A 23,810-nucleotide genomic window follows, 5' to 3' on the forward strand; every position below is an offset into this window, starting at 1 on the left:
TTTTCTTTCTGGTTCATTTCACTTAGCATGATACTTTCCATGGTGATCCACTTGTATGAAAAATTCATGACTTCATCTTTTCTAACAGCTGCATAATATTCCATTGCATAGATGTACCAAAGTTTCTTTAACCAGTCATCTGTTCTAGGGCACTTGGGTTTTTTCCAGATTCTGGCTATTGTAAACAGTGCTTCGATGAACATATAAATGCAGATGTCATTTCGACTATACTTTTTTGCTTCACCAGGATATATTCCCAGCAGTGGTATTGCTGGATAAAATGGGAGCTCAATTTCTAATTTTTTAAGATGCGTCCATAATGTATTCCAAAAGGGCTGACCCAGTCGGCATTCCCACCAGCAGTGTAGAAGGGTCCCTTTCTCCCCACGTCCTCTCCAACATCAGTTGCTTTTGTTCTTTTTGATGTGTGCTAGTCTCTGTGGTGTGAGGTGGTATCTCATGGTTGTTTTGATCTGCATCTCCCTAATGATTAGTGATGCAGAGTATTTTTCCAAGTGCCTTTTGGCCATTCGTATCTCTTCTTTGGGAAAGTTTCTGTTCATTTCTTTGCCCCATTTTCTGATGGGGTTGGATGTTTTCTTCTTGTAGAGTTCAACCAGTGCCTTATATATCCTTGATATCTGTTCAATATAGTACTGGAAGTACTTGCAATAGCTGTTAGGTAAGAAAAAGGTATTAAGAGCATCCAGATAGGAAAGGAAGAAATCAAACTCTCACTATTTGCAGGCGATATGATACTATGCGCGTTCCCCCGAAATCTCTCCGGCCCGCAGAGAGACAACAGTGGAAATCGCTCCTAATTGGGTGGGTTCTAAGAGCAGTCCTGATCTGAAAATAAAATTGGTGAGGTCAGTAAAAAGGGGCTCAAGACAATGCGTGCTGATCAAGAGCGTCTTTATTACTAGCCATGCTGGTTTTATACCTTTCTTAGCAGGGGGTTGGTACATGAGTTGTCAATCATCAGGGAAGTGTCTTCTCAGACCAAATAAGGAAAACTTCGGGGCGTACTTTGGTGGGCTTACAATATTCTCTAAGAGTCGGTTGAGAAATAGTGGGGAGGGGAAGACAAGGGTTTATCTGGCAGGAGCATCTGTCAGGAGGAATGTACAAGGCTTTTAGTGTAAAGAAAGGCATTCTACTTTACGGGCTTTTTGGGGTCTCGTGGTTAACTGCCCTGGGCTACTTTTACTTCTTGAGTTTAGCTATTTCCTTTGTCACAAGGGAACCTGTGCCTCAGGTTATGCAAACGCTGGTAATGGAATTTTCCGGTTTGTCCAGGGTAAAGGTTTCGGGGCCCTCTTTTGTTCAGGGTCCTGAACAGTCCCCAACAATACTATATCTAGAGAAGCCTAAAGCCTCTACTAAGAAACTCTTAGAAACAATAGATTTGTACAGTAAAGTTGCAGGCTATAAAATCAATACCCCAAAATCCATGGCCTTCCTATATGCAAACAATGAGACAGAGGAAAGGGATATGAAAAAAGCAATCCCATTCACAATCGTGCCCCAGAAAATCAAGTACCTTGGAATCAGCTTAGTTAAGGAAGTAAAGGGCCTCTACAAAGAAAACTATAAAACGCTACTCCATGAAATAAAACAGGACATGAGGAAATGGAAACATATCCCCTTCTCATGGATAGGGAGAATCAACATTGTCAAAATGGCAATACTCCCCAAAGCATTATACAGATTCAATGCGACCCCTACAAGGATACCCATGAAATTCTTCAAAGAAATGGATCAAACGATCCTGAAATTCATATGAAACAATAAATGCCCACGAATAGCTAAAGCAATTCTTGGGAAAAAGACGATGGGAGGCATCACCCTCCCCAACCTCAAACTCTACTACAAAGCGGTAATAATCAAAAGAGCATGGTACTGTAACAAAGGAAGAGCCGCAGACCAATGGAACAGGGTGGAATATCCCTACACACCACTCCAATTGTATGAACATCTAATCTTTGATAAGGGAGCAAGAAATGTGAAGTGGAGCAAAGAAAGCCTCTTTAACAAATGGTGCTGGCATAATCGGACAACCACATGCAAAAAAAATGGGTTTAGATCTCGACCTATCAACATGCACAAAAATCAGATCAAAATGGATTAAAGACCTCAACATCAGACCAGAATCCATAAGGTACATCAAGAGCAAGGTTGGAAAAACCCTCCACAATATTGGATTAAAAAATGGATTAAAGACCTCAACATCAGATCAGAATCCATAAGGTACATCCAAAGCAAGGTCGGCAAAACCCTCCACGATATTGAAGCTAAAAGTATCTTCAAAGATGACCTGCAACTGACCAACCTAATGGTTGGAAACAGAGATAAACAAATGGGACTATATTAAAATAAGAAGCTTCTGCACACAAAAGATACAGTGACCAGAATACAAAGACAATCTACAAATGGGGAAGGATATTCACCCAATACCCATCCGATAAGGGGTTGATATCAATGGTACATATAACAATCTTAAATTAGCATAATTAAAACTTGAACCCTAGAAAGATAACAAAAAGGCATGAAAAATATGCGTGAAGGTAAAGTGATCAAATATTTCCCAAACTTGTTTAAAAACAGACTCCAATAGAGGATATTTGATATATTGGATCATTGCTTTCTGATTTTTTAATCTATACTGCTATTACTTCTCCTGCTAATGTCCTTCCTATGATTATTAAGACCCAGAGAACCATTTTGCTAAGATTTCCCTCACCTCACCATCACCAGAGAAGTCAGAAGTCCTTTGACTCAAGAGAAATAGCAGCCTACAACTATCAGTTGGGATAAAATAAAATTATTGTCAGATCTTCCTGTTTGCAAAATCTTCTTACTTATTCAACATATATTTATTGAGAGCTTAGAATGTTAGAACCAGCTAGGAAACTGAAACATTATACTGAGAAATATGCCAATAGTATTTTCATTCAAGATAGCTAGAGAAAATGAGTGATATGAGAGATGATCCCATAAATAGATTCATAAGTATGATCTTGATGACTATGAAGAAAGAGTTTGGACTGGTAGAGAGAACACAATGAGGGGATCTTATTTAGTCCTAAGTACTCATAAACTGATTAATTCTTAAATCTTAGTCTTTCCAAAATATTAACTTCATGAGAATATTTTAAAACTTGCTTTCAGTGGCATTTTACTCCTGAAAGTAGTCTCTTTTCTGACCATATTCACCAACAATACGATATATTCCTATTTATAATTATCGATACGTCTCATAAAACTAAGCCTTTCATCTAACTTTGTACTCTAAAATGATTCCTGACTGAATCTATGTAATCCTGAATTACTATACAGAACAAAAGAAAGAAGACTGTGTCACTGATGAAATATTTCCCCCAGATCATATGGATTACTTTATGATCATGTGGTTGGGGCAAAAGAGAAATACAAAGAGGGTGAACAGTTCATTTCTGAACTAATTTCTAGAAGAATTAAAGCTTATTAGTAATTGATTCTGACAAAAATATCACTTCTTCATCAAAATGGAAGTAGAATGAATGTGATGTTTCTTGAATCAGTGATCCTTAAAGGTTTTGTTTCTTTATTGCTGAAACTAATTGTGCCAGGTGGATTTCCTTCTCATTTTTTTCTCTTTTAAAATGAGACTTGAGGAAGCAAACAACTTAATAGTGGTTACAGCACAAGAATAGAGTTGGGTGATTTTTAAGTTCAGGTGCTCAGCTATGAAAGTTTTGTTGATGCATTGCCAAGGCTTAAGCCGTACCTTATAAAACTAGTACATGTTCTCAGTAACTGTTTGAAAATGTATTGTTGTTATTATTATTATTATTATTATTATTGTTTTTTGGGCCACCCCCAGCAATGCTTACGTGTTTCTCCTGGATCTCACTCAGAAATTATTCCTGGTGGTACCTGGGGGACCGTATGGGATGCCAGGGATTGAACTCGGGTCAGCCACATGCAAGGCAAATGCCCTCCTTATGGTGCTATCTCTCAGGCCCCTGAAAATTATTTTTAAATGAGCTTTAAAATAACATTTGAGGGGCTGGAGCGATAGCACAGTGGGTAGGGTGTTTGCCTTGCATGCGGCTGACCCGGGTTCAAATCCCAGCATCCCATATGGTCCCCTGAGCACCGCCAGGAGTAATTCCTGAGTGTAGAACCAGGAGTAACCCCTGTGCATCGCCGTGTATGACCCAAAAAGCAAAAAATAATAATAAAAAATAAAATAAAATAATATTTGAGGTTAAAATAACCATGAGTTGAGATTGTTATGCCCTATAATTAAAATGGGAGCTTAGAAACATCAAAGAAATTAGGATTTTCTCTTTTACATTTATTTTAAGACTAAATGAATACAGTATATCATACTTGCAAACAAAAGCATATATAAAATTGATCCATTTGCTGTTGTCATGACTGATTTCATTTTTTAATTATTGTATTTCTTTATAACCAAGTAGTCTAATCTGAAAAAGTTACATATTGCATGACCCCTGAATTAAAAATCTAAATTGTATTCTGTGCAAAGCAAAACTATAGTGACTATAAAGATCAGTGGTTACTAGGAGTAGGGGCAGTGGACAGTAAACAGAGAACACCAAGGACTTTTAGGGCAGTGAAACTGATGTGCATGATACAAAACTGATGATGTGCATGATACAAAACCTTTGCACATTTTTTCAAAGCCCATAAACTGTCCAGCCCTGAGAGTGAAACTTTATATGTAATATATAGTGCTATGTCACTGAAAATGAACTCTAATATGTAACAGTGTATTAGTGTAAATTCATTCTGTGTAATAGGTAAACCTTTCTAGTGTTTGAGGCTGATTATGGTGGAGACTATGCACGGGAGTAGAGGCAATCATAGTATATTTTTTGAAATTTTACTCTAGAAATATTTTTAATGGTTTTTAAAGAGATATTTTTAACGGTTTTTAAGGGTATGTCTGAATATGGTCTAGATTTCATATTTTTGTCTTTAATCTCTTTACTTTTCTACTGGTGAAGTCATCTACCCATTTTTTATTTTCTTGCCTCTCTATCTGGTCAGTTCACATAGCTTCTGAAGGCTTTTCTAGGAACAGAATCATCAGGCCCAAATAAACAAGGATGGGTCCTGGTATTCCATAAAGGTTTGTAATGAAATAATTGCTCTAAGAATAGAAAATGATGAATTCTACAGAAGATTTTCTTCTATAAAACTATATAACATTGAGTAATTTGTTTATTTTTATTTTATACTTCATTAAATATAGTTAAATAACCATAATGGACTTCTACAATTTGTACATGCTATTCTTAAAGCATGAAACCCTGTTAAAAACATGCTATTTAGTTTTTCATCACATAAGTGATCTATCACATAAGTCTTATGAAGGGAATTATGGAACTCTTTCTAGTAAGTAATTTGAAATTTGCTAGACTCTAAGGACAAATAGAGACTAGAAACAATAATCTATTTGTAACATTTAGTATAAGATAGAAAGTGATGGTTGGATGGACTGAGTCCAGCCTGTTCCTCTTTAAATTGTGAAACTGTTGTTTTCATGTGATACCCAATTCCTCTATGATTTCCAGTTAATGGCTTCAGGGATGCTGGGTCTAGAGCGTATTTGAATTGTACAGGGAATTAGTGCCACCCTCTGCCATCCCTTAAAAAAAATTAATGTAGCGTCGCAATACTTACATTTGCTTGGGGCAGGACAAACTTCTTTATGTAGATAAATAGTTAAGAATACCAAGAAAACTCGCCTTTAACTAGAAGTTTGTGTGTGCTTTAGCAACAGAGGATTAAAAACCAATTTCACACCTGATAAATAAGGTGCAACTAATCTTACTACACTACAGAGATTTGAAGCAGACCTTCCCTTCCTAAGATCACAAACATTTCTCAAAGGTAGGAGTCATCACACCTTGCTTTGTAGTGATTAGAGTGGAAGAAGACATACACACAGAGTTCCCCCCCCAAACTTCACATTTTAGTCCTGTCCAATATAATCCCTATAAATTTGGGCAACTTAACCACTCCAGGCCTTGTTTTGCTCACTTGTAAATCCGGAATGGCATTAACATTGCCTTTTTTAAGGACAGTTGGAAGATTAAAGGAGAAAGCAATGCATTCATCACAAAAATAGTGGTCATAGCAATATAACGTATGTCTGCCTAAACATCTCATTTTTAGTATATCTCTGCTCCCCAGTGCTTGTAGTTTGTAGTTAAGTGCTTGAAATCAGGAAAAATTCTGCTGTCCCTTTCTCCTCTACCTGGTTCTGCAGTCTGTTTATCAGATACTTCAGATGATCACTTCTATCTCAATTCTAAATTTGTTCTAGGGTTTGCTATCCAAATGTTTCAGCTGGATGGAGAGAGGCGAGAGATCTAGGAACTGTAACCTGATTAATCACATATAAATTGAAAAGCAGTAATTTTCTAGGTCTGTAGGTATGGTATAGTCAGAAAAAAAATGCCTCCCTTAAGCCAGTTTTTAATTTGGGCGCTCTAGGCTCTGAGTCAGTACTGAGTACTTTGAAATAAGAAATAAGTACTCAGTACTGAAGTAATGAAGGTTAATATAATTTCAACAATGAGTTCAGGCTGGGATTGAGTAAGCCTGCAGAAGAGAGTTGCAGAGATCCACTCTTTGGAGGCATTTAGGTAGAGTTCATTTTGTTTCCCTGCAAGCTCCACAATGACACCATCCCCTTCATTCCCCATTGCCACAACTCAACTGCTTGCACCCATTACAGGCTCAAGCGCTCGATACCTGCCCTAGATAAGCAATGTGCTGAGAGCCACAAAACGGGCCAGTGGCAGCAGCCACCTCCGGCAGCAAATCTATGGGTCTCTCTTCAACTCTGTCTCCCTTTGGGCTTCCCGATATCTGGTATCCATCAACGTCACCATCTATCTACTCCCTCACATTCAGCAATAGCGATCTACTCTCCATTGTCGTACTGCTTTCTGGAGGAAGCCTGCTCCATTTTGGACCCGGCCATGTCTGCTCCATTCACTGATACTGCCCCCAAATAGCAGAGATTCCCAACACGGATACAAAGGGGTGAACACTTCAGTCTGGAAAGCACGGCTTTCAGTCAGTCTTCTCTGTTGCAAGTCATGGTTTTCTGGAGACTCACTAGGTAATCTTGTACATAATGTAAAAACAAACAAACAAACAAACAAACAAACAAACTGGTTTTTAAAGTCACACCCAAGGATACTCAGGGTTCACTCTTGGCTCTGCAGTCAGGAATTATCCCTGGCAGTGTTTAGGGGGCCATATGGGATTTTGGGGATCAAACCCAGGTCGGCCACATGTAAGGCAAGCTCCCTTCCCATTCTTCTATCACTTTAGTCCCAAAATATCTTGATAATGTAAATAGTGTCACATTATTCCTGTATTCTCCTGGGCTTCTCCCTGTCTGGTCCCTTTCCAGGTACTGCATTCCACTGCATATTTTATTTAGTAAAAAATATGGGGAGGAGGCAAGTCTGGAATTTTTACTTGTTTGCTGTTTTGCCAGAATCTGTAGATGCAATTTTAATATATTTTTAGAAAGAACCAAAAAATATTTCCTTTCATTTCATGGGGCCTCTTCAGTCTTGAGAATATTCTTTGAAGTATGAACATTTCTCATTTTCATGAAGTTCAAATGTTTTTTGGTTGTTTGTGTGTTAGATGGTATTATTTAGGTTGAAAAATGATATATTTAGAATGATATATCTATAAATTATATGATTATATATGGGCTGGAATGATAGCACAGCAGGTAGGGCATTTGCTTTGCATGTGGCTGACCCGGGTTTGATTCCTCTGCCCCTCTCAGATAGCCCTGCAGACTACCAAGAGTATCTTGCCTGCTATAGCAGAGCCTGGCAAGCTACCCGTGGCATATTTGATATGCCAAAACAGTAACAAGAAGTCTCATAACGGAGACGTTACTGGTGCCCACATGAGCAAATCAATGAACAGGACGGCTGTGCTGTGCTGAGCTGATTATATATTCATGTATCATAATTTATATAGAATTATATGAAAATTATATATTTAAATTATATATTTTGGTTTAAGAATCCATTAAGTAATTCAAGTTCATAAAAATTCACATATTTTTTCAAATATTCTTCTAGTCTTAGTTCTTAATTTAGTATTTTAATCCATTTTGAATTAATATTTGTATGTGGTACAATGTAAGATTTCAACGTGTTTTTTGCATGTTAGTAATTCAGTTGTTCCAAGGATCAATTATTGAAAAGAATATGATTTTCTCTTTCATATATTTGGCACCTTTTTTGAATATCAGTTGCATATGTTTCATATATGTATGTTAATAGAATATACTAACTAAATACTTACATAAGTAGAAAATGTATGAATTGTATATCTCTATTTCTGCTCTCTGAGTTCTAGTCATTAATCTATATGTCTGTTTTAGGACTGAAGACAACAATCTCTTGATTATTTCTGTATGGTAGCAAGTTTTGAAATTGGAAAAGACTCACATTTTTAGGCCTTTAATCTTGTTATTTCTTATAAAGATGGTTTTGATTTTCCTGGGTACCTCAAATTTCCATAAGAATTTTAGAATTATCTTGTAAATTTCTTCAACATAGAAGCTGGGATTCTATGATATTGTGTTGAATCTGAATATTCATCATGTAGTTGGAGTGGAATGGAATGTTAAAGTTGGAGTAGAAGGGAATGTTAAAGATCCATAGCAAATTTCAAATATATGATACAGCATTGTTAACTATGTTACTAGGTTGTGCATTGGATTTCTAGAACTCACTTCTCTTCTTGTATGATTGAAGTATTGTACACTTTGACCAATGTCTTTTGGTCAATCCATCCATGGCAACCGCTTAATGCTCTCTACTCCTGAGTTTGACTATTTTAGATTTTACAAATAACTGAGTTCATGAAGTATTTATTTGTGGATGACTTTTTTCCTTAGCACAGTTTTTCCCAAGTTGATCTGTGCTATTGCACATGTCAGCATTTTCTATTATTTTTATGTTTAAATAATATATCATACTTTATTGCTATTTTATCAGGGTTATAGGTTTTATAATTGTGCCTTAGAATTTTTTATATACAAGAACATAGCTATCTACAAAGAGAGAATTTTGCTTCTTTTTTTCTATCTGCCAACTTCTTATTTCTTGTTTTGTTTTTAACCGCCTTGGCAGAAACTTCCACTACAAATTTGAATACTAATGGGGAGAGTAGATATCTTTATCTTATTCCAGATATTTGGGGCAAGTATTTGGTAGTTCTCTACAAAGAACATTTGTGACCTAAGGAGATAATTCAAAGGACTGAAGTGCATGTCCAGTTTGCATGAGACTCTGGGTTGAATTCTCTTGAGCACTACTGGTATGACTTTGCTGCCCCCCAGTACAGTGGGACCAGGGAAGTGCTACATCACTGAGTTTTGAACCGTCTGACTACGTGGGTCAGATCAGGGGTCAATCCTGGTGATCCTCAGCCAACTGGACTGTTGGTTTAGTCCTAGAGCCTGAAGACATGGAGCTGCTGGGCCCTGTGGTGCCAGGGATCCCCTGGGAGACCTTAATGGTGCCTGGGGTCCCCAGAAAGCTCTAAGCAGTGTTTCAGGGGCCTCCAGAACTGCTCCAAGAACCACAGGGTGCTGGGGCTTGAGTCAGAGTTGGCCACATGCAGTGGCCCTATACCATTCTCTCTAGTCCCCTATTTATGTTTTAATGAATAGTTGCCCCTAGTTCTTTGAGAAAATTTATTATATGTGCTTTGAAGTCTTTGCTAAGCTCAGCATCTCTCAAAGGTACTTTGTACTGCCTACTTTTTCTTGCATATAGTTAACACTTGCTTTGTTCACTTGCGTTCTCATTTTTTAAAAATTAAAAATGGGGCATTTAGCTAACAGCAATTTTGGTACCAATTTATACAAAAGAGTACAATTTTAGTACTCTCCACTCAGACACACAGGGCCTGGTGCTATCCGCCTGCTTGTCTGTCAGTTATTTGATGGGCTTTCCTGGTCTGTTCCTGCCTTCTCTGTGCAATGTCTAGTGTTGCTGCACAGAGTGTGTACTCTAGGGCATACCCCTTGATGATAATGATTTTAGTATGGCTCTCTTTTACAGATTATTTTCCTGATCTCTCCATCAAACTATCTTTTTCTGTTGGTATCACACCCAGTTATTAGCTTCCTCTAATTGCCCGTTGATTATGCAATTTTTGAGCAATGCTATTGAAGCATAAATTGCTTCACTGGCTGACCTAGTTCAATTCAGTTTTCTTTGAAGAGTAGTCTTTGAAGACCATCTTTGAGACATATTTCAAGTCTAGGAAGGCTCTTCTTAGTTATAGTTTTCTTTAGTTCTCTCTGTTAAACTTAGTTCAGCTTGCTCTCATTGCTTTGGCAGCACCTTTTGTATGCTTATATACTGTCCCAAATAAATTCAGTTCTCATGGAGGAGAGCTTTGACATTTTCTGTATTTATGGCCTGTGTCTGGACAAAAGCTCTGCACCATTATTTCAGAAGTGGAATAGAAATCTATTTCTCCCTGATTGATACTCCTGCTTTATGAACAGAGCACTGGATGGGGGCCTTAGCCTTTCATCTTCTTGCTTTGCCTTTCTGTCATGAATTTCACTCTATAAGCAAACTGTGGCGAGAATAGTTGGATCCAGTGTTCTTATTTTGTTACACAGTAGGGTTTTTTATCAGTACAGACTGTAGTGAAGAGTACCCTAGGGCTCTCTAAAGCTTTTGCCTACTGGGGCCAGAGAGATAGAACAGTGGGTAGGGCACTTGCCTTGCATGCAACCATCCTAGGTTCCATCCCTGGAACCCCATATGGTTCCGGCACCTCATATGCACTCCATGAGTTTCTCCTGAGTGCATGTCCAGGAGTAAGCCATGAGCATAACTGGATATACTCAAAGACAAAAAACCAGATTCTGTTTATAATTCTATAATAAACAGAATCCTGAAGTTGGGGACAAACATGAGAATTGCTCTTAACCTGATCTTCTTGGGATGATATCATAACCTATACTGGGGGCTAAGGAAGTAGCAGTCCTTTGTTCTTTTCACCCATGTAGTTCTTTTAACTACATGGGTGAAAAGAACACAGTAGAATAATTTTCATGTACTGAGCTGGGAAACAGAGACAGGAGCTGGTAATGGCTCAACTTCCATAGATCTTCGTTCTTCTTCATTATATACTAAGGTTTTGGGATAACTATTTCTCTAGCACTGTAGCACTGTAGCACTGTCATCCCATTGTTCATAGATTTGCTCGAGCGGGCACCAGTAATATCTCCATTTTGAGACTTGTTGTTACTGTTTTTGGCATATTGAATATGCCACGGAGAGCTTGCCAGGCTCTGCTGTGATTTCTCTAGATGTTGTATAAATTTATGATTTTCAGAGACTTCAAAAACTTTTGTTTTTTTTAAGTTTTCAGTAGTTATGGTTGTTTTTCCGAGAGAGCTGCAAAACTTATATTACCATCCTGGGAAATCCAAATAACCTGTGTTAAGAAAGATGTTTGTACTTGTTTTAAATTTCAGATATTCACAAAGGTCATACAAGGGGGAGTAAATGCCAACAAAGGCAATCACAGAAGCAGTTAATTACATGGAGAATTTGTAGATGATTGCAAACACACACTTTATATTGTACTTCTAAAATATGCGACCTCATTTCATTAGCACTTCTCTGTTATTCAAGAAGCCGCCCCAGGGTATCATAAGAGCAGGATGTTATAATACCATCAACCAACATTTGTGTGACACTTAACAGTGTTAGTCTTTTTCATTTACATAATAATACAGCTTCTTGTAATAGTATATCTTATGTTACTAAACTTGCTTTTGATGGAGTCCTTCAGATTTTGCCATCCATTTCAGCTCATATCCTCTGCCTCTGCTTTGCATGCAGCATTGAAAAGAGTGAATTAAAACCTTCTAGAAGAAGTAAGGTGATTCATTCAGGTTTCCCTTATGAAACAAATAGTAATAATATATATCTGCTCCTTCATAATTTTAGGGGCAGGTAGTATGTGCACTACCACAAGTGAATATTTAATATGATTTATTCATATTGCACTATTTTATAAACAAATGGAAGGCATTTGTTTATAAAATTTCAAAATTCTGTACATAAAACAAACATAAAGAAACAAAGGGAAATGTCAGTGAGGAAAAGTAAGATGGTGTACTTAAGCTTGATGTGGGTTGTAGCACACTTCAAGTCCCATATTCAGGGAAGTTCTCAGTCCCATCAAACTCAGTTATTTTATTACCAGAAAATTATCATGTTGTTCTTTAACATCACTGAATTCAAAGCACTTTATATCTAACATTTTATCCTTATAAGAAAGCTTTTAAAGTGGGGCTGGAGCGACAGTATATGGGTATGGTACTGGCCATTCATGTGCCAACCTGCTTTCGATCTCCAGCATCCATGTGATCTCCAGAGCCCATGAGGGGTGATTTCTGAGTGCATGGCCTGCTAAGTAAGCTACAAGACAGAAATGAAGCACCTGAAGTAATCTTCAGAACGTTCAACCTTTTAAGTGGGACTGACATTCAAAGTCAAGTATCCTGATGGAGGAATGGGTATTATAACATTGTATGACTGAAACCAATAATGAACAATTTTGTAACTGTGTATCTCCCAATGATTCAATAAAAATAATTTAAAAAATTTAAGTAAGTGTCCACTTCACCTCCAAAGCTGAGGTTCCATATTACAAATCATAATATGCATGTGAGTTCATATATAAGGGATACAAATTTGGCCCTACATTTCTAGGTAAAGAGGAAAATATTTACACGAAGAGGAAAGTGTCAGTCATGGAGTCTATATTGTCCACAAAATAAGTCATTTTTAGGAGCATGATTATTTCTAATCATAATACCATCCAATCTCTCAATAAATATTTACTGAATGCTTTTTATGGACAGGCAGTATTCTTGGTATGAGAGATGCAGCAGTGGACAAAAACTGAAAATCTCCTGCTCCTGTGGTCCTGACATGCCAGGACATGTGCATTCAAGGGACTCAGGCACTGAAGAAGGAATAAAGTAGGATGAGGAGCATGAAGGTATCAGGAGAGTAAGGGGGCTACCATTTTAAGTGGGGTGTTGATTGTAGGAATCACCCTAGGTGGTGTTGGGGTCTCAGCAGCTAGCCTGAGACTTTGACCAAACCCCCTACCCCTGAAAGCAAGAGCCGGCTCTGATTACAGGGGCCCAGGGGCTTGTTCCAGCATTCTACACACAAGCACTCTGGTTGAGAAGACAATGGGATGAGGGGTGTCACAGTTAACATTTGCCTGAGCTAGTTAATCCGGCCCTGAGATTGGGTAATACAAACCATTAACTAGCATCTGTACTGAGCTTGACGAGATAAGCGTGATACATGCGTGGAATGCCCCCCCCTACAGATTGTGTGCATAAAACCCCCTGTGTAAAAGTCAATAAACGGAGGCTGCTTGACCACCAGACTCCCCCCCTCTGCTCGGTGACCTTTCTTGGTTTCTTTCTCTGCAGCGGCTGCAGGAATCCCGCGGTGAGCAGAGGGCCAGGGCAGAGGCTTCTTCCCTTCCCACTCCCTCTCCCATAGGGAGTAAGTCCGGTGACTTCGGGGGACCATACTCCAGTGTGCTGGGGTCGACTGGCCAGGACCCCAACAAGGTGGTATTTGCAGAAAGTTTGGAAGGTTGACAGAAACTTGTGGGTCTGGGTGGTGAGTACAGATTTTGCTGATATAATTTAGAATGTAAATAGAATTTGTTGGTGGAATGTAGGGTGTGACAAAATAAAGGGGGAAACAAACAAACAAAACTCCAGGTTTTGGGGCTGGAGCAATAGCACAGCGGGCAGGGCGTTTACCTTGCACGCGACCGACGGGGTTTGATTCCCAGCATTCCATATGGTCCCCTGAGCACCGCCAGGAGTAATTCCTGAGTGCAGAGCCAGGAGTAACTCTGAGCATTTCCAGGTGTGACCCAAAGAGAAAAAAAAAATCACAGGGGAAAGTGGAGAGGGAGAATGGCAGTTTTATGACTCAGTAGATGATAAGTTGAAGATAACGACAGACACCAAGGTTCTCTAAAAGATGGCACAAATTTGACCTATCACTTTTTTTGGTGTATTTATACTCATTTCCAATCTATTTATTTATGTGTCTTTTGTCACTTTGCCATACAGTGGCCGAGTTGAATAGTGGCTACACAGTTGATTGAGAACTTGAGTAGTTGCTACAGAGTTACCTACAAAACTTAAATGCCCTCTCATCCTTTGCAGATAACAATTTGCCAACATAAAATTCTTGAGTTTCACTTTTAAAAGGTCAGAAATGGACTCTTTGGGAAAAACTGTGCCCTTTAGAGAAAGACTATAATATACTTAAATAGATCTTCACTTATGTCCATAGAGGAAACACAACACTGAATTTTGAATAATTTTTCCCTCCCCCTCCCTTTCCCCCTCCTTCTTTTTATCACATCAGATGGTTAATGTGTCCAGTACATAACAAGATTTAAGAGAGGCACATGTCACACACACATGTGAACACCCAATCATAATGTTTATGAACTGGAAAAGGATCCTGAGGACTTTTTAAAAAATAATATTCCTTCTTATGTACCGAGGGCAATATTTCTAGATTCTGTATTATAGATCCTGTATTTCAGCATATCCTGTAGATAGGCTATTTAAATCGAAGAGCTATCTATGTATCTGTAAAGGAAAGTCTCCAACATGTTCAGGTTGTCCTCTATCAAGGTGTTTTGTTCCCCAGGTAACATATTACAGGATGAACAGTGTTTGCTTTGTCTATGTGGTGAGTACCAGTGACAAAGCTGATGTGTGTTATCAATTTAGAAAACAGCTATGTCAGCTAAGCAGGATCCTGAGTCTTCTGAGAACAGTTAAAGATGAAGGAAAGTTATTGGCTCATTAGCTTGATCCCGGTAGGGTATAAACTCCTGAACTATGGTTACTTTGAGCATTCAATGTCGAAGAAAAGCTAATAGCCTTGCAGGTCTTTGTTTTCATTAGTAAAGACAAAAAGGATGAGATTGGAAGGAGGGCCTGGCTTTTAGAAGCTTCTTCAGTTTTCCAGGGCATATTTAAATTTCCATTCCATCCTTGTGGTAAATTTAAAAGAAGAACACAATATGGTCTCTAATCTAAAGATTTTTATCATCTGGGGAAGATCATCATGTTATAAAGATGTGAATTTATAACAATAGCAGGCAGTGTGTGTTAAGAACAAAAGCAGCAAATTTCAGGCAGGGAAACATGTGCCTGGCATGTATAATGCCCCGGATTCAATCCTGACAACATATGACCCTCTGGGCACCATAAAATGTGTCCCCCCAAACTTTTCTCCAGGTCTGACCCATAGCACAAAAAATTAGTTATGTTTTCTTAAGAGAACTGAACTGCTGCTGACTCTAGATCATGACCTCCACACCTAGGAGATGGCCATGTCCCCAGAGACTTGGGTCGAATGTCTTGACTCTCTCATGATGCATAATTAATGCCTCAGAAAAGACAAATTTGCATGTAACATACATGACCACCCTGGGGCTGACCCTTCTAACTTTTCCTTTCCACACCCAGCCCTGGGCCAAGCCTCCATCATCTCTTACCTGAGACACAGCAATGCCAACAGGGTTCCTTGACTTAGCTTTTAGCTTTCATTCTCTATAGTCTTTTTCTCAACAAAGAGCCAGAGTAGTTCCTTTAAAATGTGAGTCAAATGAAGTAATGAAATTTGCCTATAAGTGGATAGACATGAAAAGTATTATGCTGATTGAAATGAGTCAGAGGGAGAGGGAGAGATATAGAATGACTGCATTCATTTGTAGTATATAATATATATGTATGTATATATATATGAAGAATATAATCCATCTCCAGAGAAAATAGGGGTTAGGAAGACTGGTCAATGGTTGGAACTAACCACAAGTGTGTGTGGGGCTGAGGGTAGGTAAGATAGAGAAGAGACCAGTATGACAATAATAGCTGGGAATGATCACACTGGACAAGATCTGAGGGTTAAAAGTAGGTAAGAGATATTCTGCTGACTCCAGATCATGACCTTCACACCTAGGAGATGGCCATGTCCCCAGTGACTTGGGTCGAATGTCTTGACTCTCTCATGATACATAATTAATGCCTCAGGAAAGACAAATTTACATGTAAAATACATGACCACCCTCTCAGTATTAATATAATATTATGTTAATATAATACAAACCACAGTGCCCAAAAGGAAAGAGAGAGAGAGAGAGAGAGAGAGAGAGAGAGAGAGAGAGAGAGAGAGAGAGAGAGAGAGAGAGAGAGAGAGAGAGAAACAGAGAAGAAAAATGCCTGCCATAGAGGCAGGCGGGTGGGGGGTAATGGGAGGGAACCTGGGGACACTGGTGCTAGGAACCGTACACTAGTAGATGGGTGTTGGAACACTGTATGAGTGAAACCCAATCATGGACAGCTTTGTAAAAAATAAAATAAAATAAAATGTGAGTCAAATCGTGTTACTTCTTGACTGAAAACCCTACAGCAATTCTCCACGTCACTTAGAGTGAAAAGTGAAGCTCTTGAGACTGACTTCAAGTACCCAAGTGATCTGAACTTTATGCCGCTCTACCACTTCCCTGTCTCCTTCCCGTCCACCGCACTGGCTCTTGGCTGCCAGACCTGCCGTGAGCTGTCCCCCTGACTCTTGTTCTGCTCAGGCATCACTGTCTTTCTGTTTTGTCCCAGTTTTCACCTTGATGAAATGTCTCAATTTTTATTTAGTAGTTTCGCCTCTTGGAACTCAGCATTACTTTCCTTTAGCTTCATAGAGTGACATGCTAGGTGCTTATCACTATTCAGCATTTTTATTCATTTAGCCTATTCATGATTAATCATCTTTTCCCTTTACTCAGCTCTAAGCCTTCTATCATCCTCGGCTTATTCTGTAGAATGCTTAAAATGATGCCTACTAGATGTCAGGTTCAGTAAATATCTATAGAGTAAATCAATGAGCACTATTGTGTGGTAGTGCTGAATTTACCATACTTAATGTGGACTATTGAATCGTCACAAAACTGTCATGATTAAATTTTTTTCAACAAAAGTTTGTAAGTCTGTAACTGTACCTCACTGTGATTCATTAAAAATTTTTTTAAAAAGTTAAAAATAGGTTTTTTTCAACAGTTTTGTTTCACTGACAAAAAAAAAAGATGCACAGAGAAGTTAAGCAAGTCACCTAAGGCCACACAGCTCACAGGTGGCCGAGCTAGATTTGCATTCAGGGAAACAGGTGAGAAATTTACTGAAGAGACACTCCATTGCCGCTTCCCAGAAAATGGCAAAGGACTACAGTACTCAATGGCCTTTGCTAAGTAGCTGTCCTTAGTCTTTTGAGGAGAGTTAAAAGTGATGGAAACTTGTTGTCCCATTAGCTTGAACCATGCTTACTTGGAGCATTCAGTGTTAAAGAAGTAGCTAATAGCCTTTCTGGTCTTCATCTCAATTACTAAAGGGAAAAAGGAAGAGACAGGAAGGAGGGCCTGGCTTTCAGAGGTTTCTTCAGTCTGCCAGAACGTGTTTATTCTGACTTCCATTCCCACCGGCTCATCTGGGAAGGAAGATGCTGACACCATGTGTCATGACGCTCCGTGGATTCTAGGGCGGCATCAGCACATGCTGGTATGAAAGAAGCATTTGATTGTGCGCTTTGCCCAACTTCCAAGCCAGTAAGGATCAGGTTCACAGAGGGCTCCAAACACAGACCCCTTCTTAGATTTAACCTTCATCATAGTGAATGGGAGAAATATACCTCCTTCCGCAAAGCAGGCCTCGATTCCTGGTCGAATTAATAAAAAGAACCCTCCGGGTAAGTGCCTCCTATTTCTGTCAAGGATTTTTGTGCTCAGCGTGCGTTCAGCTGAGAGTCGAGTCTGCTTCAGCTGAAGTACCCAAGCTGATATTGCAGGGCATTGTGCTGTTTACTGCATGGAAGTGGTCTGTTTTATTTCCTGAGTTTTGTACCCTCCATTATAGTTCTCCAGAAGTCTTTTCCCTTAGAAATCACTAAAGCACACTTGAGCAGCAGTAGAGCTAGAGAAATGTAAAAATATTTTGCTTTTTTAAAAATTCTAGTGTGTGGTAGTGCTGAATTTACCATACTTTCAATTGTCTTAGCAATTGAAAGTGTCCTAATGAGTAAAACAGTTCAGACATGGTAATATATATATTTTTTAAATGCAGCTTTCTGCCTTCCATCATAAAATGAACAATGAGAAAGAAATCTGTTTGTAGTTACCAAATTATTTGTTTACCCTTGTGCCTTAGTTTGTCCCTGTGTAGTTCCCAGAATGTAAATACTCTCTTTGATCATTATAGCAACTAGCACTTGTGTGTGAAGCCACTGTTCAAGTATTCTACACATATTATCTCATTTAATACTTTAACAACTCTCTAAGTTAGTAGATCAATTCTCTTCCTCTCCAGCCCCCATTAATAGTGCTTGACAAGCAGTCACAAAATCCTCAGTGCAATCCAGAGTAAGAACATATTGTTCAAAAACTGGGGCCACTTGGGTGGAAGGGGTGTCGTGTGTGATGGTGATGAGATATCTGCTGACAGAGCCACCCTCTACATGCCAACTGCTCCAGACAGATTGAACTTCATTCTAAGCCATTTCTCTCCTCTGGGAGATTCTCTGTTCTCTGGGTGAAGACAAAGGGCAGGAAGCAAGCTGGGAAAACACACACACACACACACACACACAAACACACACACACACACACACCCCAGTTCTTTTGCAGTAAGAACAGGCTCACTAACCTTTCCATCTGATTGCTCATCTTACTGGCCTAAAAAGATCAAAAGGTTAAGCTCAGAATCAGAGTGACTGGTCCTGCAAGGTTACATGATGTAGGACCAATCAAAAACTGGACTCATTAGTGGAACTCTCAGCGAGAGCTGTTGTTGTTTTATTCACTGTGGCACTGAAGATACAGAAACACAGACAAGGTAAGTAATGTGGCTAATGCCGCCTAATTGGTTAGCACTAGAGCCAAGAAATAAATTGGAATGTCTGACTCCAGAGTCCGTGGCTGTTAATCACTGTGCGTGCAGTTTTATTCCCTTCATTACTATCTGACTTTTGCTCTGGTCACACTAGCAAACATGCTCTTCTTGGGGCTAATCAGTGGCCTTCCATGAGCAGACCAGAGCCTTCTTTAATTGTCAGCATCTCTATCCGCCCTGTACCATGGAATGCTGCATCCTTGCAGCCCTTCCCCCTTGACTCTGCAGAGCCCGAGCTGATCCTGTGCTCTCTGCATGGTCCCCACCGTGCTCCACCTTCACTCCTCTCTCTCTCAGAGTGGCCATTCCAAGGACAATGACTCTCAGGGTTGCCGTTATTACCCCTCTGACTCTCTTCTCTGACTCCAGGAAAGCTCAACCATAGTTTCCACAGCCTGACTCACTGGTTTGTTTCTTACAAACAACAGCCCAGAGAATCAGAGATGCTTCTAACAGCATCTTATCATTTTATGCCACCTAGCAACTATTCCAGTGCTTGAAATTCCTTTATAATTCTTATTACTAGTGTAAAGTAATGCCACTGAAAATATATTTCATTAGAAACATCTTGTCCTCCATTTTTCTCTGTTTCCCTAGAAGTTTATCTATAAAATGGCCATTAGTTGACTGTTTTTGAGCTACAGAAGTGGCTGTTTCATATTATTCAACTTTAATAGTATTTATCTTGCACTCTCAGTATTTATAGACTTGGATTTCTCCAGAAAGCACAAAGCTTTTAGTTGAGAACATGATTTCTTCTGCTCTATGTCAAAGTGTCTTGTATGTGTGATCATATAATAATGGCACCTAGGAAGTATTCAATTAAAGTTTGGTGAATAAAAAATTAATTTTCTAACACCATTGGGAGGAAGAGTAAGAGAGGAAAAGAGAACAAGAGAAAGAGAGCTCCTTCCTCCTCCCCTCCCTCCTTCCCTTCCTTCCTTCCTTCCTTCCCTCCCTCCTTCCCTTCCTTCCTTCCTTCCTTCCTTCCTTCCTTCCTTCCTTCCTTCCTTCCTTCCTTCCTTCCTTCCTCCCTCCCTCCCTCCTTCCCTCTCTCCCTTCCTTCCTTTCTTTCTTCCTTCCTTCCTTCCTTCCTTCCTTCCTTCCTTCCTTCCTTCCTTCCTTCCTTCCTTCCTTCCTTCCTTCCTTCCTTCCTTCCTTCCTTCCTTCCTCCCTTCCTCCCTCCTTCCCCTCTCCTTCCCTCCCTCCTTCCCTCCCTCCTTCCCTTCCTTCCTTCCTTCCCTCCTTCCCTTCCTTCCTTCCTTCCTTCCTTCCTTCCTTCCTTCCTTCCTTCCTTCCTTCCTTCCTTCCTTCCTTCCTCCCTCCCTCCCTCCCTCCCTCCTTCCCTTCCTTCCTTCCTTCCTTCCTTCCTTCCTTCCTTCCTTCCTTCCTTCCTTCCTTCCTTCCTTCCTCCCTCCCTCCCTCCCTCCCTCCTTCCCTTCCTTCCTTCCTTCCTTCCTCCCTCCCTCCCTCCCTCCCTCCTTCCCTTCCTTCCTTCCTTCCTTCCTTCCTTCCTTCCTTCCTTCCTTCCTTCCTTCCTTCCTTCCTTCCTTCCTTCCTCCCTCCTTCCCTCTCTTCCTTCCTTCCTTCCTTCCTTCCTTCCTTCCTTCCTTCCTTCCTTCCTTCCTTCCTTCCTTCCTTCCTCCCTCCCTCCCTCCCTCCTTCCCTTCCTTCCTTCCTTCCTTCCTTCCTTCCTTCCTTCCTTCCTTCCTTCCTTCCTTCCTTCCTTCCTTCCTTCCTTCCTTCCTTCCTTCCTTCCTTCCTTCCTTCCTTCCTTCCTTCCTTCCCTTATTTCACACATAGCAGTTTTCAAGGTTACTCCTTCCTCTATGCTCAAGGACCACCCATGGTGGTGCTGGGGGTGGGGTATATTTAGTGTTAGGAATTGATTGGGAATGGGGGTTAACTGCATGAAAAGTAAATGTCATAACCACTGTACTATGTCTGCAGCCCCTTCTCATTTTAAGATGTAAAACGTTAGTATGTATATAGAGTAAAATCCTGATCACCATAATCTCACTATCTTTTGATAATAGCCATGGACTTCAGTTTTGGTGAACTTCCTTTAAGATTTCATCAAAAAAATTTTTTTCCTTAGTTGAAACCCTGTTATGTATCGAAACTTTTTTTTCTAAATCTTAAGCTCATCACATTAACAATAATAATAGAGGCACTTCTTAAATGTAACTTTTTAGAATGACAGTTTTTTACATTTAATTTTTTTTATTTCTTAGGTTATTTCTTTAAGCTGCATCCTTAAAGATGGTATCTCACAAGTAATTTTAACTAGGACAAAGAGTTCAGGCATAGGGGCCAGAGTGTTGGCACAGCAGATAGATTCGCCTTGCCTGCAACCATCCAGGGTTCTATCCTCGCACTTCATATGCTTCCTGAAGCCCACCGGGAGTAATTCCTGAATATAGAGCTAGAAGTAACCCCTGAACATCACCATATGTGCCCCGGCCAAATGTGCAAACACATTTTGGGTTCTTAAAAAAAATTATCCAGCAATTTACCTACTCTTTCTGTCCTAATAGTAATGTGTGACTACCTGCCCCACTACATAAAAACTACATTGAAAGACATTTATTTTATTTTATTTTTATAAAATAGTTCACAATACTTGATTACATTTAATATTTGAACACCAACCCTACCACCAATAAACCTTCTTGACACCATATTTCAGATGTTTCCATCCTGAACTCCAACCCCAGCCCCCAAAGCAGAACTGAAATAATTTATTTTGTATTGTTTCTTATGAATAATCCATGAAATATTATCAAAAAATGGTTTCTTAGAGAAAAGTGTGTGGAGATTGTTGTATTTCACTCAGGAACCATTAAGCCTCCTAGAAGGCATTGCTAGCATGCTGTTATAGGTTGAGCTTTGTGTGCTTTTGTATATGTATATACATATATATCTGTAAAAATATATTTCCTCCTAAGATTGGTTGCCTTCTAGTTTAAACCCCATCAAATGTGGTGCTCTACTCTTGGAATATTAGTGGCATAAATTATGAGATGTCGCATGGCTGCGAAATTGGCCATGTGGTCCAGGAATAGGTGCACTCACGGGTGAGGCTTGACTGGAGCATGTCAAGCCTCACCTGTGAGTGTGGCAGTGGTTGAGTTCTGGAAGTTTTTGGCTGCCAGGGCTGGGTCCCTTGGGGTGAGAAAGGGCCTCACCTGCCTCCCTCTGGGGTGCCCTGAAGGAAACAGCCTGGTGCAGGTTCTGGAGGCATGGCTATGGTATATAGTTTTGTGCTCTCTTCCGAGAGATTTTGAGTCTCTGGATTATGGCCATTGATGAGATTATATGGTGCCAGTTATAGGTGGCTTTTGGGATAAATGTAGTGTTGCCAGAAACGGGGAGATGGGGGGAATGTCATCCATTCCCGGTTCCATTGAACCTGAAATTTTCAGGAAAGACATTTTTGTCCTTTAACAAACAAAACAAAACAAAACAAAAAAACCAAAACTTGATCGGAAAGTTTTTAGCCTGTTATTTTTGTTGACTCCCCCCCTCCACACCCATCCCTTCACTATCAATAATACACCTAGTTTTCCTCTCGACCTCACCCCCACCCATATACCTCTAATGGCAGGCCCTTCTCTCTTTCTCTCTCTCTCTCTCCTTCTCTCCCTCTCTCTCTCTTTCTCTCCCTCTCTCCCCTCCCCCACGCCTTTTGGGCATTAGTTTGTAATTCTGATACTGAAAGGTTATCATGTATTATGTACATGATACATGTACATGATACATTATACATGTATAATGTATCAACATTACCTTTTTTCAACACTCAGTTTCTTTCCAAATTGATCATTTCCAACTATTATTGTCACACTGGTCCCTTCTCTATCCTAATTGCCCTTTGCCCACCACACATTTGTGGCAAGCTTCCAACCATGGTTATGTGTGTTACAAAAGAAGAAAGGAAATGAAAGATAAACAGGAATTCTCTTGACTCTCTTTAAAACTGTTTGTAAATCTGAAAATATTCCCAGATGAAATGATTGTTCAATTAAATTAGCAATGAAATGCCACAGCACACCCACTTATATGGTCAAAATCCTGAACACTGACAACACCAAAGGCTGTCAAAGATGTGGAGTAACAGGTTCCAGAAAGGTAGTACAGCCTGTAACGTGCTTTCCTTACACATGGCTGGCCCCATACCCCACACAGTCCCTCAAGAATCACCAGGAGTGATTTCTGAGTGTAGAACCAGGATTAAGCACTGAGCACAGTCAGGTGTGGATCAAAAGTGGAAGGAGAAAGAAGATTTGGAACAACAGGAAGTCTTCACTACTTATAGAAATGTAAAATGGAAGAGCCACTTTTGAAAGAAAACTCATAGTCTCATCTTGGGCTAATCTCTTTCCTTTGTATGTATATAAAGAAGTGGAAACTTACATTCACACAAAAGTATGCGTAAATATGTGTAGCAACATTATTCTTTTTTAAAAAAAATTTATTAGTGAATCACCTTGAGGTACTGTTACATACTTACAAATGTTTGTAAGTTTGTGTTTGCGTTTCAGTCATACAGTGATCCTGTTACCCATCCCTCCACCAGTGCCCATTCTCCACCACCAATGATCTCAGTATCCCTCCCCGCCCCCCCACCCTACCCTCTCCCCACCCGCCTCTGTGGCAGGGCATTCCCACTTGTTCTTTCTCTCCTTATCGGTATTGTGGTTTGCAATAG

At 39.7% G+C, this 23,810-nt stretch overlaps 1 protein-coding gene and 1 non-coding gene across 2 annotated transcripts in view; one reads left to right on the forward strand and one right to left on the reverse strand.

Moving 5' to 3' along the window:
* The window catches only part of LOC129400086 (uncharacterized), an 80,100-nt gene extending 66,459 nt beyond the window's left edge, over positions 1-13,641 (forward strand). Inside the window, exon 2 of the mRNA XM_055123050.1 lies at positions 13,556-13,641. Within this exon, the coding sequence (XP_054979025.1) occupies positions 13,556-13,628 (73 nt within the window). The 3' untranslated portion in view covers positions 13,629-13,641. The remainder of the gene's footprint in view (positions 1-13,555) is intronic.
* Positions 13,642-14,510: 869 nt separating this feature from the next.
* On the reverse strand, positions 14,511-14,614 carry LOC129400219 (small nucleolar RNA U13). Its single transcript, XR_008627534.1, has one exon. It is a non-coding gene; the product is annotated as a small nucleolar RNA U13 (small nucleolar RNA).
* Between the last annotated feature and the right edge of the window lie 9,196 nt (positions 14,615-23,810).

Source organism: Sorex araneus, chromosome X (genome assembly GCF_027595985.1).
Source record: "Sorex araneus isolate mSorAra2 chromosome X, mSorAra2.pri, whole genome shotgun sequence".
Lineage (NCBI taxonomy): Eukaryota > Metazoa > Chordata > Mammalia > Eulipotyphla > Soricidae > Sorex > Sorex araneus.